General features: G+C 35.2%; 1 protein-coding gene across 4 annotated transcripts in view; it reads left to right on the top strand.

The window, feature by feature from the left end:
* LOC127083430 (uncharacterized) overlaps nucleotides 1-10,347 on the top strand; it is a 34,260-nt gene extending 23,913 nt beyond the window's left edge. For all 4 annotated transcript variants that reach the window (XM_051023740.1, XM_051023741.1, XM_051023738.1 and 1 more), the window contains 4 exons: nucleotides 1,098-1,204; nucleotides 7,900-8,018; nucleotides 9,250-9,327; nucleotides 9,746-10,347. In XM_051023740.1, coding sequence (XP_050879697.1) covers nucleotides 1,098-1,204; nucleotides 7,900-8,018; nucleotides 9,250-9,327; nucleotides 9,746-9,943 — 502 coding nt within the window. In that variant the 3' untranslated portion in view covers nucleotides 9,944-10,347. The remainder of the gene's footprint in view (nucleotides 1-1,097; nucleotides 1,205-7,899; nucleotides 8,019-9,249; nucleotides 9,328-9,745) is intronic.
* Nucleotides 10,348-16,880: the final 6,533 nt, after the last annotated feature.

Raw genomic sequence — 16,880 nt, 5'->3', positions numbered from 1 at the left:
AGTAAAAATAAAACGGTAATCCAACATTATTAATTGAGTTAAGTGTGCAACACTAATCTCAATATATAGGGAAACTTTGAATAATGGGCCTAATGCAAAAAAAATCAAATAGTTACATATTTTACTTTAGAGCGATCCTCCGCAAACTACTGGATGGATATCTATCATTCCCAATTTGCAAATAAATTGGCTATCCTCCCCAAGCTAGTGAATGGATATATTTGATTCCCAACTTGCAAATAAATTGGCTAAATTGTTATGTGGACATGGATTTTGTTTACCCATCTTCCAAGTAGTGTTTAGAAGAAATGTAGGAAGTTGTTAGTTATCAATCCGCTCCTAAGTTTTTCTTTGATGAAGTGTCGTTTTATCTCAATGTGTTTTGTCCTTTCTAGGCGAATAAGATTATGAGCTGATTTATTTTCGCAAAATAACTTTGTAGGGTCTTCATATTTTATCTTCGTGTTATTAAGCACAATTTTCATCTGCAATAGCTTTAAATTTTGACCTCTTTGGTCTTGTAAGTCTGATCCAAAATTACTTCCTCCGTCTCATAATAAGTGTCTTATTTGAATTTTGCGCGGTTCTTGAAAAAATGATTAGATATGTTGATTTTAATGATAAAATTATTATTATTTATTAAAATATCTTTATTTATTATAGTCAGTGAAATAATTGAAAAGAGTGAAAGTTAATAAATAGGGGTATAGTAGTGGAAAAAAGTAATAAATGTTGTATTGATATTCTAAAGAGACGTTTATTTTAAGACATAAAAAAAGTGCAAATGAGACACTTTTTATTAGACAGATGGAGTATATTGTGTGGTAATTTTCTAAGCCTTTATTTTTATAAATATTATTAAGCTTTGCTTTATAGCTCGAAAGAGAGTTCTAGAGCTTGAGAAATCTCCCCACATCATTAACTTCATTAGTATGTTAGAGTATCTTAGATTGTTTCTTAGAATCAGTTTCCAGATTTATGTCATTCATTACGTACCAATTTTATGATTCAAAGTCTTATTTTTCTTCCCTATATACCTAAAAGATTAAAACCCTCCAACATCAAAATAAACTATGGCCTTGGAACAATGTTTGCAGGGCGCCGGTTGTGTTTGGCATGCTTCTGCAGCTATTACATAATTCATCTAATTATAAGATCAGGATACAAGCTGCTGCTGCATTGGCTGTGCCTTTGTCGGTGCAAGGTAATGTATTTTCTTATCATTAATTTGGATGTCATTTTTTTATTTTGTTTCAGCTTTCACTTAAAAAGTGTGGGTAATTGTCAACTGATTAGTTAATATGGTATATTTTTTATTTTAAGTTTTTTTTTTCTTTTAAAGATAAAAGTGTCATTTTATCATATCTATTATCTAGTGTTATGTAGTGCATCGCCAAAATAAAATGGCATTCTCTCATGTGATACAACACAATGTCATACCAAATACTACATATCATCAAAATTTTAATTTTCCTTACACCAAGTCTTAACTTTGGCTGATGCAGTGCAACATGGCAAATGGATATATGATATGGACACAAATATCATTTCAATATCAAATTGACTAAAACCAGCCTTTTGATTTCATCTTCTTCCACCCCATCTCATCCATCCCTTTGGTTTCGACAATCAACCATTTCTATGAACCCATTTCGCCTACTTCACCCTATCCTCCCCCTCTTCCCCTTCCCGTAATCACAATATGGCAACGGTGCAGGTTGGAGGCGAGTTTTGCCTCCCCCGCCCCCGACAGAGGTTGTTTTTTCCGCACCCACACCCATTTGACGTCGGGGTTGAAATTTCAATCCTCATCCCCACCTTCAACGGGTGTTGGTTTTTCCGTCCGCATCCGCCCCCGCCATATTTATAAAATAATAAAATTAAAATACTACTCTCTCGGTCTCATAAAAAGTGTCTCATTTGTACTTTTTCTTTGATTCAAAATAATTGTCCTTTTACAATATCAATGCAACATTTATTATTATTTTTCCACTATCATACCCTTATTTATTAGCTTTCACTTTATTCAACCACTCTTTTAACTACAATTAATAGGGGTATTCTAGTAAATGATATTATTTTTATCATCTAAACCAATATATCTAATCATTTTTTTAAGAATCGTGAATTGTTCAAATTGGACACTTTTTATGAGACAGAGGGAGTATATTATAATTAATATTATTACTTATTAAATAATAATAAAATAAAATCATATTGAAATATATATTTTCAATTAAAAGGAGATTACAATTTATTGTATATAATTAAATATTAAATAAAAATGATTGTGTAAAAAAATATATATTTTACTAACGGTGGGTTTTGGGTGTCTGGAAAATAGGGTTGATACCTCTCTCATTATTATTTCTGGTATATATAGAGGTTACAGGGTTATACAAGTAATTACACTAATTAATTACATTTAATAAGAACAAATCAATTTCTGATTTGTTTCCCTTATTCTAGGAACAAACCCTTAATCTATGAATAAACTAATTCCTATTCACATCCCCCTCAAATTGATGCTGTTGGTCAATGAGCATCAATTTGCTAACAAGAAACTGATGACGTGGACGCGGAAGAGCCTTGCTCTGTTCGAGGAAATCCAAGTTCAGCCAAAAGACCACGAAGCCAAATTATTTCAGAACAGGTAGCAGACATGGCACGATACTCAGATTCAGTAGAAGATTTAGAGACTCTCGCTTGTTTCTTACTTTTCCATGATATCAATGAAGAGCCAAGAAACATGCACCAACCAGTGACAGATTGCCGAGTATCAGGACATCCTGCCCAATCGACATCACTATAAGCACTCAGTTTAGAAGCAATTCCAGTGGGAAAGAATAAACCACGATGAGAGCTTCCCTTTAGGTAGCGAATTATGCGGCGAACTGCTGCCAAGTGAAGATGACGAGGAGAGTGCATGAATTGACTTACTTGTTGAACAGCAAAAGATATGTCAGGGCGAGTAATAGTCAGGTAATTAAGGCTATCCACGAGTTGACGATACAATAAGGGATCAGGCAAGAGCTCACCATCATCACGATGATATTTAACATTAACCTCAAGAGGAGTATCCACTGGATTAGTCGATTGTAGACCAGCCATAGAAATTAAATCTGTGGCATACTTGTGTTGATGGAGGAATGTGCCCTTGGATGTAGAATGAACCTCGAGACCAAGAAAGTAATGCAAATTACCAAGATCTTTCATATGAAACGATGCTTGTAACTGTTGTTTAAGGCTTTGAATCGAAGCATGATCAGAACCAGTAATAATCATATCATCAACATACAGAAGAAGTAGGACAATTCTAGTAGAAGTTCTATGAATAAATAGAGAAGAATCATATTGACTCTGAGTAAAGGAGAACCCAAGTAGAGTTGAGCGGTTTTTCATACCATGCTCTAGGCGCTTGTTTCAAACCATATAAGGAGCGTTTGAGCTTGCACACACCCTTAGATGACAAGAATAAACCTTGAGGAGAAGTCATATAAATATCTTCCATCAGGTCACCATGAAGAAAAGCATTTTTCACATCCATTTGATGAAGAGACCACTCGTTAGAAGCAGTTGTGGAGAGTATTGTACGAACAGATGTCATTTTGGCAACCGGTGCAAATGTCTCATCATAATCAATTTCATATTCCTGCTTATTTCCTAAGGCAATCGATCGAGCCTTGAAACGATTGAGAGACCCATCAAAATTCAGTTTCACAGAATACACCCATTTGCAGCGTATGGGTTTGATATCAGGGGGACAAGAGACAATATCCCATGTAAAATTCTCTTGAAGAGCCTGAAGTTCCTCATTCATTGCTTTTATCCAGCGCACGTCTTTAACAGCCTGTGCATAACAAGTAGGAATAGATATGCTAGACAATGAGGCGGTCAGAGAAGTATGTGAGGAATCATACCTGTCTGGTGAATATTTATCTGGTGCTTTAGATATTCGACTAGAACGTCGTTGTTTGACCGGTTCAGGATCAAGTGGTGGATCTGTGTCGGGAGGGGCCGTGGGAACCTGTTTTCTGCGTTGTCTGACATATGTGATTCCTGGTTTGTAACGTTCTATAGATCGAGGCATAACAGAAAAATTAGGAAGAATAGTAATTTCATTTGTGACAGGAGAAAGAGAATGAAACATAAATTGATTATCAAAAAATGTAACATTCCTAGAAACTCGAAAGCGGTGATTAGACACATCATAACACACAAAACCCTTATGAGAGTTGTTATACCCCATAAATGCACATTGAATAGACTATGCTCCAAGCTTATTTCGTTCAAACTGAGGTAAGTGAACAAAACACACACATCCAAAAGTATGTAAATAACTATAATCAGGCTGAGTTTTAAAAAGACGAAAGAAAGGAGAATCAAAATCAATAACCGTAGAAGGAAAGAGCCTCTACCCAAAATCGGGATGGCACAGAAGCTTGAAGAAGTAAGGTGCGCGTTACATCAAGCAAATGACGATTCTTTTGCTCTGCCATCCCGTTTTGTTGGGGGGGTATTGGGACAAGATCGTTGAGATAAGATCCCTTTTTGTTGAAGGTACTCCTGAAACTCATGAGACATATACTCACCTCCAGAGTCAGATCGAAAAATTTTCACACTTATTGAAATTGAGTTTCAACATATGTCAAAAACTTCTGAAACATAAAAAACACTTCAAACTTAGATCGAAGAAAATATATCCAAGTGAAATGACTCTAGTCATCAGTAAATGTGACAAAATATTTATAGTGAGCATGAGATGCTGCAGGAGACATTCCCACACATCACTATGAATCATCTCAAAACAAGTGGAGGCACGATGAGCACCTGATGGAAAAGGAAGTGTTTTACTTTTAGCCAATTTGCAAACAGAACATGAAATATGAAATAGAAGCAGTACAGACATGTTTATTTCCCAACAAACCAGTTTTAAATAAATGAGACAAAACAACAGAATTTGAATGGTCCAATTTTCTATGCCAATCCTCATAAGAGTTCAAAACACTATTACTAGCAAAAGATAAATGACTAGAGCTAAACTGGAGCGGAAACAATCTTCCCAGTTTAGGCCCCTTCGCGATCACCTTCCTCGACACCTGCTCCTGCACAAGACAATCAACACGAGAAAAATTAACATTATAATTGTTATCCACCAATTGACCAACTGACAATAAGTTGGAACCAAGTCCGGGTGATACAAGCACGTCACGAAAGTTAGAGTTTATGTCACCAACATCACTGATAGTGAGTTTATTACCATCAGCAATTTGAATTTGCTGATTGCCATTATAAGAATGTAAATTGTGCAAGTATTTAGAGGAACCCGTCATGTGATTGGATGCACCAGAATCAAGAAACCACGGTTGAGAAACATTAGAAGACTTATCCTGAATTCCCAAGGCTGAAAGAGCAGAATGTACCATTTGTTGAATCATTTCAGGTTGTAGAACACCGTCATTAGATGCACCAGTACTGAGAGGACCAACTGTAGAGTTGGTAGTGGCATGGAATGCTTGGGCTGGACGTTGTGCTGGTTGGGGAGGACGCGTGGGACAATCAGAGATGATATGACCCTGCTGTTTGCAATAGTTGCAAAACTTCTTACTGCAGCTGCAAGCAATATGTCCAAATTGTTTGCAAGAAAAACATTGGATTTGTCGCATATCACGACCCTTTCCTCTGCTCTGAGCAACATATGCAATTGCCACGAGTTCGGAACTGACAGCATCATGAGACATAGTTCCTTGAGTAAGCAGACGTTGTTCTTCCCTGAGAAGTTCACCAACACAAGTATCCAAAGAAGGAACATGATTCCTATTTAGCAAAGCACCTCTGACAACCTCAAATTCTGAACGAAGTTTCATGAGAAATTGATCTCGCCCACTGGTGTTGTAAACTTCTTGAACAGCCGCGAGGGAGGTCTTGGGAACCTTAGCGTGTATAATAGCGGAGTGTTCTGTCCAGAGATTTAGAAAACCAGAATAGTATTCTTGAATAGACAAGTCACCTTGTTTATAGTTGGCTCTGTCTAGCTCTAACTGAAACCGTTTTGCCGAGTTGTCTTGGTTATAAATGCGCTTCAAATAATTCCACATTTCTTGAGCAGTTGAAAAAGAGCGCGAATTATTGATCATCTGAGGATCAATATTATTGAGAATCCAAGTGATGATTTGAGCATCTTTAGTTTCCCACACATCTAAAGCAGTTTTCTCCGTCGGTGCCTTAGAGACATCATCTAAGTGACTCCATAATCCCTTTCCTCTAACATACATCTTAAATTGAAATTTCCATGCCGAATAATTTTTGCCGGTAAAACGGACACAAAAATTATCTCTTTCTTTTTCGGAAGCCATCTAAGTTAGTATGCAACAAGATTCAACCTCACTAATTGATAAATTATTATAATAATAATAATTATTATAATAATTATTATGATTATAATAATAATCCAGCAACAGTAAACAAACCAAATACTCCACGAACAGTATAGTGTCCATAATCCACAAACAGTGCAACAAGAAGATAACCAAGATAACCCACGAACCGAGCAATCCACAAACAAAGCAAATGCGATTTTGAAGAAGCGGCAGAATCAAAAGATAATCACGATCAAGAATCTCAAACCAAGAACATCCAAGAACAAAAAAAATCAAAATTGCAACAAAAAAAAAATCAAACACGACCGAGAATCACGATTTGGGAAAAGGATCGCAAAACAAACCGAAGCCCTAACCCTAGAATCACGATGAAATCTCCACGAAACAAATTCCACGTTGATCGATCAGAGACCCATAAACGATGAACAACAAAATCGATCAGAACCAGAAAATCACAGGTTTGATCGCGAGGTTGATACCATGTCAGGAAAATAGGTTTGATACCTCTCTCATTATTGTTTCTGGTATATATAGAGGTTACAGGGTTATACAAGTAATTACACTAATTAAGTACATTTAATGAGAACAAATCAATTTCTGATTTGTTTTCCTTATTCTAGGAACAAACCCTTAATCTATGAATCAACTAATTCCTATTCACATTGGGGATGAGTGTGGGACGGAGATAAACATCCCCGCCCCCTACTTTGTACATTGGAAAAAATGTGTGCCCGTCATTGCACCCTGTTAAAGCGGGTTTCTCCGTCAATTAGGGCAGTTTTGGGTGTATTCAGTCAATTTCGAATTTTGGTGTCATGTCTAAGAGAGATTAAAAAAGCTAAGGAAGATTATTCTACACAGAAAAATAGAGAAGGAAGAGTGCAATGGAAAGGGATTATGAGTTGGAGAGTACATATGTGTGAGGTTATGGGTTAGAAATTCGATAGATTTGTGAGAGAGAGAAGTGATAAGGGGAAGATCAACCGAAGGGGTGAAGATAGAGCGTTGCAGTTAGAAGAGGGAGAGAACGGCTAAATGAGAGAGAAACCTCTACTCCTTTCTTCTTCATCCGCTTCTCTTTTTAAAGGTCTGTCTTTTGCTAAATCATGGTGTACTTTTCCAAGTCAAATAACGTTAACCATTTTACAGTTAAGAGTGACAGAAGGGACTCAATTGCGTTAATAGAGACAATATAAGGACCAAAATGACAGTTTCCTTTATTTAATGTTACTATTTTAAAAATACCCTTCACTTTGTTCAAGGCAACTAGTATGCGAGAACCTTCTTCAAGAAATTTAAATAAACTTAATAATATTCTCAACCTGTTTGTAGGCTAGTTTTGCTTATACTTGAGTCTGGAGGGAGTAATTTAAGGTGTACATAAACCATGATTTTGACTGACATTCTGTTACCTGCTTTTCCTTAAAATTTATTTGGTTCTAATTAATTTTACTCATTCGAAGTAATTTAGTTTCCAAGCCCTTATTTGAATATAACTTGATCTCCCATGTTTTAGCAGATTATGGTCGATCCTTTTCAGATATTGTGCGATCCATAGAGCATATAATGGAGAATATAGATCGGGACTCAATTTCAGGCCCTTCGAATTTCAAGTATAGGGTTTCATTACAAAAACAGGTCATACTTTATATTCATCAATGTCATGTTAAGCTCATCATTTTGGAAGTCAAATGATATATGAAAAACCATGAATTTCTGGATGGCTGTGGTTTATACTGGATGTTAATAGTCCCACATTTTCTACTCATGGTCCCATTTTAGTCTTTTTAATTTTGGACAGTACCAATGTACCATGAATCCAATCTTATTTTAAGAAATGTATTAATTGGTAATTATTCAATCTAGGTTATATATGTCACTAAGCTGCACAACTATGTATCAACTCAAATTTCTTGGATATAATATTTGTCTTTTTCATTCAAATTGGCTTTAGAGCTCCCTGTCTACTACCCTAGAAATTTGGGTGCATTTTTCCATGAAGTGTTGTGACTTAACAGTCCAGCATTTTCTTCTTTTGTAATCGTTGTAAGTTAGCTTAGCCATAGATTATTAGTTGCCGTTACCATAAATTCAGTCTTCTTTTAGTAATAGAATTGATTAGTATTTTTTTTATTCTGGCCTATATATGAACTGTGTTGTGCAACTTTATCATTTCTATGAAACTATCATAACTTTGAAAAGAAATCTTACTATTTTGAACATAAATTTGAAAACTATATGTGTTGGACTTTCCGCCTTAATTGCGGCACTTTGGCTTGCTTCATTACAGTCCCTAACACCTTCAGCATGTTAGCTTTGAAGGGGTGAGTTTAGTCCCACATTGCTTAGAGATATGACTTGTGTTGTGTTTATAAATGGAGGCAATCCTCACCTTACAAGCCGGTTTTGTAGGGATGAGTTAGGCCCAACCCAAATTCTGAGATGGTATTAGAGAGCCTATCCTAAATCCATTGTTGGGCTTCCTGCATTGTCCACGCTTCAGGCTCATTGAGGTCCAAGCGTGAGGGGGTGTGTGTTGGACTTTTTGCCTTAATTGCGGTACTTTGGCTTGCATCATTGCAGTCCCTAACACCTTCATTGTGTTAGTTTTGAAGGGGTTGATTTAGTCTCACATTGTTTAGAGATATGGTTTGTGTTGTATTTATAAATGGGGACAATCCTCACCCGGTTTTGTAGGAATGAGTTAGGCTTAATCCAAATTCTGAGAATATGGTAAAGAATTTTGAGTGAACATGCACAACATTCTTCTGATTTTATTCATGATTTTGAATTATGAAGATATGGCATTGTTCAGTCATTTTCTTTTTCTTTGTTGTTAATTAATTGAATTGCTCAATTTTAAATGCAGCTTACCTTGACAATGTTACACGTTCTACGCTTCACATCAAGTACAAATGATCAAATGTTAAAAGATTTTCTAGTGCAGGTAAGTATTTTATATCGATGGGATATGCAAAACTCAGGAACAGTGATGTTTTTTTTATCAGTGACTGAATATTGTCTTCACACAATAAAGTGATGATATGTTGAAGTTATAATCAGAGTATGGACAACATATCACATGATAAATTTGGTTTTCTATGCCGAGATTGATTATGGAAGTTACCTTTGACAAATTTGGTTGAATAAACGCTAGAGTTTTGTAAAAGCTACCTTGACAAATTTGGCGGAATGACTGTCGGTAATAGTAGTTATGCAACTACATGCTAGCATGCATTTGCAATTTCAGTTTTTCTCGGTATTATCCTAATTGCATGCGGAACATTGTATTTTCTGGGTTACTCAATAGCCTCGGGTGGAGTTTTCTCTTAACTTAATTTTTGTTCTATTTTATTCATGTAAAGAAAGCTTCCATCCTTGAAGATTGGCTCAAGGAACTTTGCTCATCTGTTGGGGACACGGTTGATGTTCAAGATAAATCCATTGCAGACCGAAAGAAAGTAATGATATCCAGCGCAATACAATCATTGATAGAAGTATACAAAGAAAAACAACAGCATGCAATTGCTCAAAAGTTTGTGGAATTAAACAACAACATATGAAGGGGGTTCATGTAATGATTTGTTTTCTAGCCCAACCAGCCAAAATTATACTATTCTAGCTTGTGGAATTAACTGGCCTCGGGAGCTGAGCAATGGCCATTTGGCAATAGATCAAATTCCAGTCGAGATGATTTATTTGATAAAGCAATGCAGAGATTTTTTTTCTCAACAAGAGGATCTTTTTGTATCTAGATATTTGGAACAAACTATGTTTGTTTTGTTTTGTTTTGGCAAAGTAGATTATATTTGTTAATGCCTAATGAGTAATTCAAAATCAAATCAATAAATAAAATAGCATGCAAATCATTCCTAAACAAGGAAATGAAGCACATTAAGGGTGGGGCTGGAAGAGAGATTTTGGAGAATTTTGGAGGGATAGCTTAATTAGTTTCTTGTTCCCTTAATTTAATTTATGGTTTCTTTTTATTGAGTTAATAAACTATTTTTAAGTCTTTCAAAAAGTATATTCATTAGCGAATTTGGTCCTGTGTTAAAATTTGTAAAATGAATGTCAGTTGACACAATCGCTTCCAGTGAATTAATATTGGTGGTAAATGACATTAAATACCAACATATCATTCATCCTTATTATTTGATATTTTTAAATATAATATTAAGAATATTTGTATATCGAATAGTTATACAGTCGACTATATAATGTAATTAGTTATAATCTTTTTCTATATAGTATAGTTTCAATAATGCTTTTCAACATACGATTTATTCAAATGTCTCTTAGTCTCTTGTATTTCAACATGGTATTTAGGTTTGTTAAAAGACAATTCTTATTTCGCCGTGCTTTATCCGGTTGATCCACTGTCTTCCGGTGAGATTTTTTTTTGCAAACTGTGTCATCACTTCGATTTGCCTCTCACTTTTCAAAATTCTTTGGTAATCTACCAGCAGAAGCGCCTCTTTCGATCCAGTGGTTTCTCACTTTTCATTGGCAGAAACCTCTGCATGTGGCAACACGTCCGACGGTCGATCTCGACAATTTTCCCACTGCTCCACTCTCCATAGGACAATTGTTTCAGATCCGATACTCACGACTATTCTTCATAATTGTGTGTCAAACTACGATGATTTCCTCAGGTGGTATCAGAATTATCAGAATTTAGATTCTACTGTTTCGGTAACACACACTGGTTATTCATCCTCTTGTCTCTCTCAATCATCTTGTCTTGGATCTTGGGTCCTTGATTCTGGTGCGTCTGGTCATGTTACTGGTAATAAAAATCTTTTCTCTTCCCTCTCTACATCCGGTTTCTTACCTACTATAACTTCTGCTACTGGTTCTCAAACCCGGTCTGAAGGGATTGATATTGTTCAAATTCTACCTTCTCTCTCGGTTACTTCTGTCCTCTATGTACCTCATTGTCCATTTAATTTATTTTTAGTCAGTTGTTTAACTCGTTCTCTTGATTGTAGTGTCATCTTCATTAACAATAATGTTATCCTGCAGGATCGGAGTTCGGGACGGACGATAGGTGTCGGATGTGAGTCTCAAAGCCTTTATTACCTCTCAGTGTCATCTTAGACATGCTCAGCCAAAGATTCTCCACTCACTATTCATGCTCAGTTAGGTCATCTTAGTCTTTTCAAACTATATAAGTTGGTGTCAAATTTATCGAAGATATCTAATTTACATTGTGAGTCGTTCAGCTAGGGAAACACAATCGTGGTCAGTTTCCCAATCGAGTCAATAAACGAGCTTCGTCCCCTTTTGCTTTAGTTCACACCGATGTTTAGGATCCCTAACGTACTGTCTCTACTCTTGAATCTATGTATTTTGTCACCTTTATTGATTATTTTCACGTTGCACGTGGTTAATTTTAATGAAGAATAGATCTGAATTATTTTCTATCTTTGAACAATTCTATCAAAAAATAAGAACTCAATTCGGTGTGTCTATCTGTACCTTAAGAAGTTATAATCCCCGTGAATATTTATCCCAGCAATTTTAGAATTTTATATCACGCAATAGTATTCTCCATCAAACATCTTGTCCTCACACACCTCAACAAAACGGGGTAGCCGAACGCAAAAATCGACATCTGGTAGAAATCACTCGGATCCTACTTCTCCATGGTAATGTTCCACTTCCATTTTGGGGGGATGCTGTGCTAACGACATGTTACCTTATAAATCGCATGCCTTCATCCGTCCTTAAGAATAAAATCCCTCATTCAATCCTTTTTCCCAATTCCCCACTTCATCAAATTCCTCCCCGAGTCTTCGGATTCACATGTTTTGTACACAATCTCTCTCTTGGTCTTGATAAAGTCTCAGCTCGATCACTAAAGCGTGTCTTTATTGGTTATCATCGATCCCAAAAAGGTTATCGTTGTTATTCACATACTCTACAACGATACCTAGTATCGGCCGATGTTACCTTCTTCGAGTCGATTCCATATTTTGAGTCCAGTCGCGTAACTCCAAAACCCATTCAAGAAAGTAATCCTACACCTTTTCCGACAATTATTAATGTCTCTCCTACCATTCCCCCATCAGTCTAGGGCTCCTGACCCATCCACTTCTCGACCACTTCAAACATATCAGCGTCATCACCCAACGCATGTCGTCCCTGTCCCTGAAGTCATACCTGTCCCTGAGGTCAAATGTCTCTGAGGTCATTGAAGACTCTCCTCCGACGCCTCCGTCATCACCGAATCTGATCCTGCAACCTGAGTCCGATCTTCCGATTGCCATTCGAAAAGGTATACGTCAAACATGAAATCCTTCTCCACATTATATTGATTTATGTTATCATTGTCTTTCCCCTTTGTAGTATACTTGTTTGTCTTCTCTGTCTTCTCTTTCTATTCCTAAAACTCCAGGTGAAGCATTATCTCACCCTGAGTGGAGGCAAGCAATGATTGATGAAATGTGTGCTCTTTAAAGCAGGTACCTAGGAATTGGTTCCTCTACCCCATGGGAAATCTTTAGTAGGTTGTCGTTGGTTTTATACAGTGAAGGTTAGTCCAGATGGTAAGATTGATCGATTTAAAGCTCACTTTATAACCAAAGGATAGACTCAGATTTTTGGATTGGATTATAGTGATACCTTCTCGCCTGTAGCCAAGATGTCATCTGTTAGACTTCTTCTAGCCATTGCAGCCATTCGACATTGGCTTGTTCATCAACTTGACATCAAAAATGCTTTTTTACATGGTGATCTTGAAGAGGAAGTATATATGGAGCAACCACCTAGATTTGTTGCTAAGGGGGAGTCATCGAATATGGTGTGTAGGTTACACATGTCTCTTTATGGTCTTAAGCAATCTCCGAGAGCTTGGTTTGACAGATTCACACTGTAGTACAACAGTTTGGTATGGTCCGTAGTGAAGCTGACCATTATGCTTTTATCGTCACTCAGCCCAATGGTGTATTTATCTTATTGTGTATGTAGATGATATTCTCGTAACGGATAGTGATCATCAGGGTATACTCCAGTTAAAGCAATATCTCTCGAATCAATTTCAGACAAAAGATCTTGATACACTTTGTTATTTCCTGGGTATTGAGGTAGCCCAATCTAAAGATGGTTTAGTGATTTCTCAGCGGAAATATGCTATGGATATTTTGGAAGAAACAGGTTTGTTGAATGCTAAACCAGCTGATACTCCTATGGATCCAGGTGTCAAACTACTACCCAATCAGGGGGAGCCTCTATCTGACTCAAGAAGGTATAAAAGATTGGTTTGAAAGTTGAATTATCTCACAGTCACTCGTCCAGACATTTCTTTTGCAGTTAGTGTGGTAAGTCAGTTCTTAAACTCCCCTTGTCAGGAACACATGGACGTTGTTATCAGGATTCTGAGATACATCAAATGTGCTCCAGGAAAAGGTCTAGTGTATGAAAATAAAAGATATACTCAGATAGTTGGATATTCCGATGCTGATTGGGCAGGGTCATCCATTGATAGACAATCCATCTCTAGGTATTGTGTACTTGTTGGAGGAAACCTTATATCTTGGAAAAGTAAGAAACAAAATATAGTTACAAGATCAAGCGTTGAGGCAGAGTATAGGATCATGACAATGACAACATGTGAACTTATTTGGTTAAAACAGTTGCTCAAGGAACTTCAAATTGAAGAAGCAAGATCAATGACACTTATTTGTGATAATCAAGCCGCATTGCACATTGCTTCAAATCCAGTCTTCCATGAGAGGACCAAACATATTGAGATAGACTGTCACTTTGTCAGAGAGAAAATCGAATCAGGTGACATCGTCACAAACTTTGTCAACTCTAATGATCAATTGGCAGACGTGTTTACAAAATCTATGCGAAGCCCTAGAACTAATTACATATGTAACAAGCTTGGTGCATTTGACTTATATGCTAAAGCTTGAGGGGGAGTGTTGATATTTGTAAATATAATATTAAGAATATTTGTATATCGAATAGTCTCATATCGACTATATCATGTAATTAGTTATAATATCTTTATATATATAATATAGTCTCCGTAGTGCTTTTCAACACACAGTTTATTCAAATGTCTCTTAATCTTTTGTATTTCAACACTTATCATCATCAAATTAAACTTCTAAAAATATTTATCATCAAATTAAAATTTTAAATTCTTTTATCATCAAATCAAATCAAATAAAAAATTTCAACCCATAGCAACAAAATAAAAATCTAAACTTAGAAATTTCAATTTTTTAAACTTCAAATCAAACCGTATATGTGAAATTCAAATTTTTCAAATTAAGGAAGAACAAAAAATTTCAAACTAAGGGCCTGTTTGATATGGTTTTGAAAAACTGTTTTTTAGTTTTTAAAAATTAAAAATTATAAAATTTGTTTGGTAGTCTAATTTTATAAAACTATTTCTCAAAACTATTTTCTATTTGTGAGTTTTTAAAACTAAAAATCTAAAATAGGTTTTAGAGGTTTTGATTTTTTGGTTTTTAGTTTTGGAAATTAAGAAGAGGACAAAACAAGAAAAAATGGTATTATATTCATCAATGGCAAATTTGTAACCATGTTCAACTTTAAAACAATTTTTGAAAATTAGATTACCAAACATGTTTTTTCCTCAAAACTTTTTTTAAAAACTTAATTTTCAAAATGGTTTTTAAAAACTAAAATCTAAAACTCATTCAAACGAGCCCTAAATCTCCTGTGAAAATCAAACCACACAACAAACCTAAATCTAAACCTTTAACAATAACAATTCCTTAAACCATATAATAACATACCCAAAACTAAAATGTATCATGTGAAAAAAATGTTTCCAAAATGAACGATGAGAATGTCTAGGATTTCATTGTTGTTCCTTTATTTGGTTTCCTTCTCACTACGTCTGTAATTCTACCACTTTACACTTGTTGGTAACAAGTTGACCTATCGATTAAGTTGAGCTAGGATATTATATATGAATGTGTCATACGCCATGTAGGGAATTTAATGAATATATCCATTCAGGTTACAATGGGACTAAAATTGTGTGGGCTTGTGATTCAGATTATTGGCCATACTTTGAAGTAATAAATAGTTTGAAGAAATTGTATTTCAACGGAGTCTCTTCCTCAATATTTGATCAAGGTAAAATTATTATTTCAACTGAGTTTTTCTTCCCGTAGAGTTTCAGCTTCCTGATGACATCAAATCTCTTGCCGCCTTGACGTCTAAGTTAAATGAATTGTTGTCTGATACCGAAAATAGAAATGTGAGAAAAATCAAATTTCGTGAAGATTGAATTGGTACTGACAGAATGGTGAAATACAATCTTATTGATTTGAAGACCGGTGAAGATGTGAAAAGTATGTCGAGATTATTTCGCCGTAGGTTAACAAAGGGGTCGATCGAATTAGATGCTAAGATTTTAAGGTCTGCCGACGACATAATTAAGATGATGAAACGTCCAGAATCATCTGGTAGTGTCTAGATTTTCTTATTTATCATTGTTTTTTTTAAGTTATGTAATCCATTATCAAATATTAATTTATGTTGATGTTGCATGAATGAAAGATAAAAAATATTATCTAATAAAAATTTCTATGAAGATGTCTGAGTAATGTTACATGTAATGATAATATACAAATAATACATAAAGATAATAATGTATAAATAGGTCTCATATGTGTTATGTGTGCAACACGAGATAATTATAAACCTCGTCATCTAGGTTTACCAAACATGACAAGGTTTATTTGAGAAGACCCAGCCTCAACAACCCTAATATGGTATGTCGCTCTATCTATTGCTTTGTCTGTAATAGTGTCGTCCCTGCCTCTGTATTTGAATGCAAAAGACGGAAAAAAAATTAATAACTATCGAAAATTCTGAAATTTTCGGTAAAAAACAAAATCTTTATAATTGAAAATTCTGAAATTTCCAATAAAAAATAAAGTTTTTATAACTACCAGGAGTTTTTAGGTGAATCGAAAATTTTGAAATTTCTGGTTAAAATATTTTTATTATTATTGGAAATTTTGAAATTTCTAGTATAAAATCATACAAATTTAGTAATTTATAGTAAAAAAAACTAATTGATTTTGAAATTTCCGATAGAAACTTCAAATTCGCATGTGAAAATTATGAATTTCAAAAATGAATGAGAAACTTTTGCAGGGGTACTCAATTGTAGAAAGATTGTGGTTTTATGATCCTATGAAGAAACTACGAAGATTTTTTCGGAAGACAATTTAGGTATAACTAGGTTGGAAAACATTGCATTAATGCATGGTAATGGTAATGTGCATTTTATAAGCGGTCCACCCATTGTTACAATCAGAAAGATAAAAAATTTCATTATCACTTGAATGTTGTATGGCCCACTGAAGTGGACATGGACAAATGTTTACTTATATTGAATGAGGTTAATGGTAAGGAAGAGTCCATTAATTATTTTGGAAAAAGACAAAACATGAGACACGTGATGGAATTGAGACCACTATTATCGTAGAAGCGGGAATAGAT

This window comes from Lathyrus oleraceus, chromosome 5 (assembly GCF_024323335.1).
Source record: "Lathyrus oleraceus cultivar Zhongwan6 chromosome 5, CAAS_Psat_ZW6_1.0, whole genome shotgun sequence".
NCBI classification, from domain to species: Eukaryota; Viridiplantae; Streptophyta; class Magnoliopsida; order Fabales; family Fabaceae; genus Lathyrus; species Lathyrus oleraceus.
Note: the sequence above shows the minus strand (reverse complement) of the source record. Positions and strands in the feature narration are given on the sequence as shown.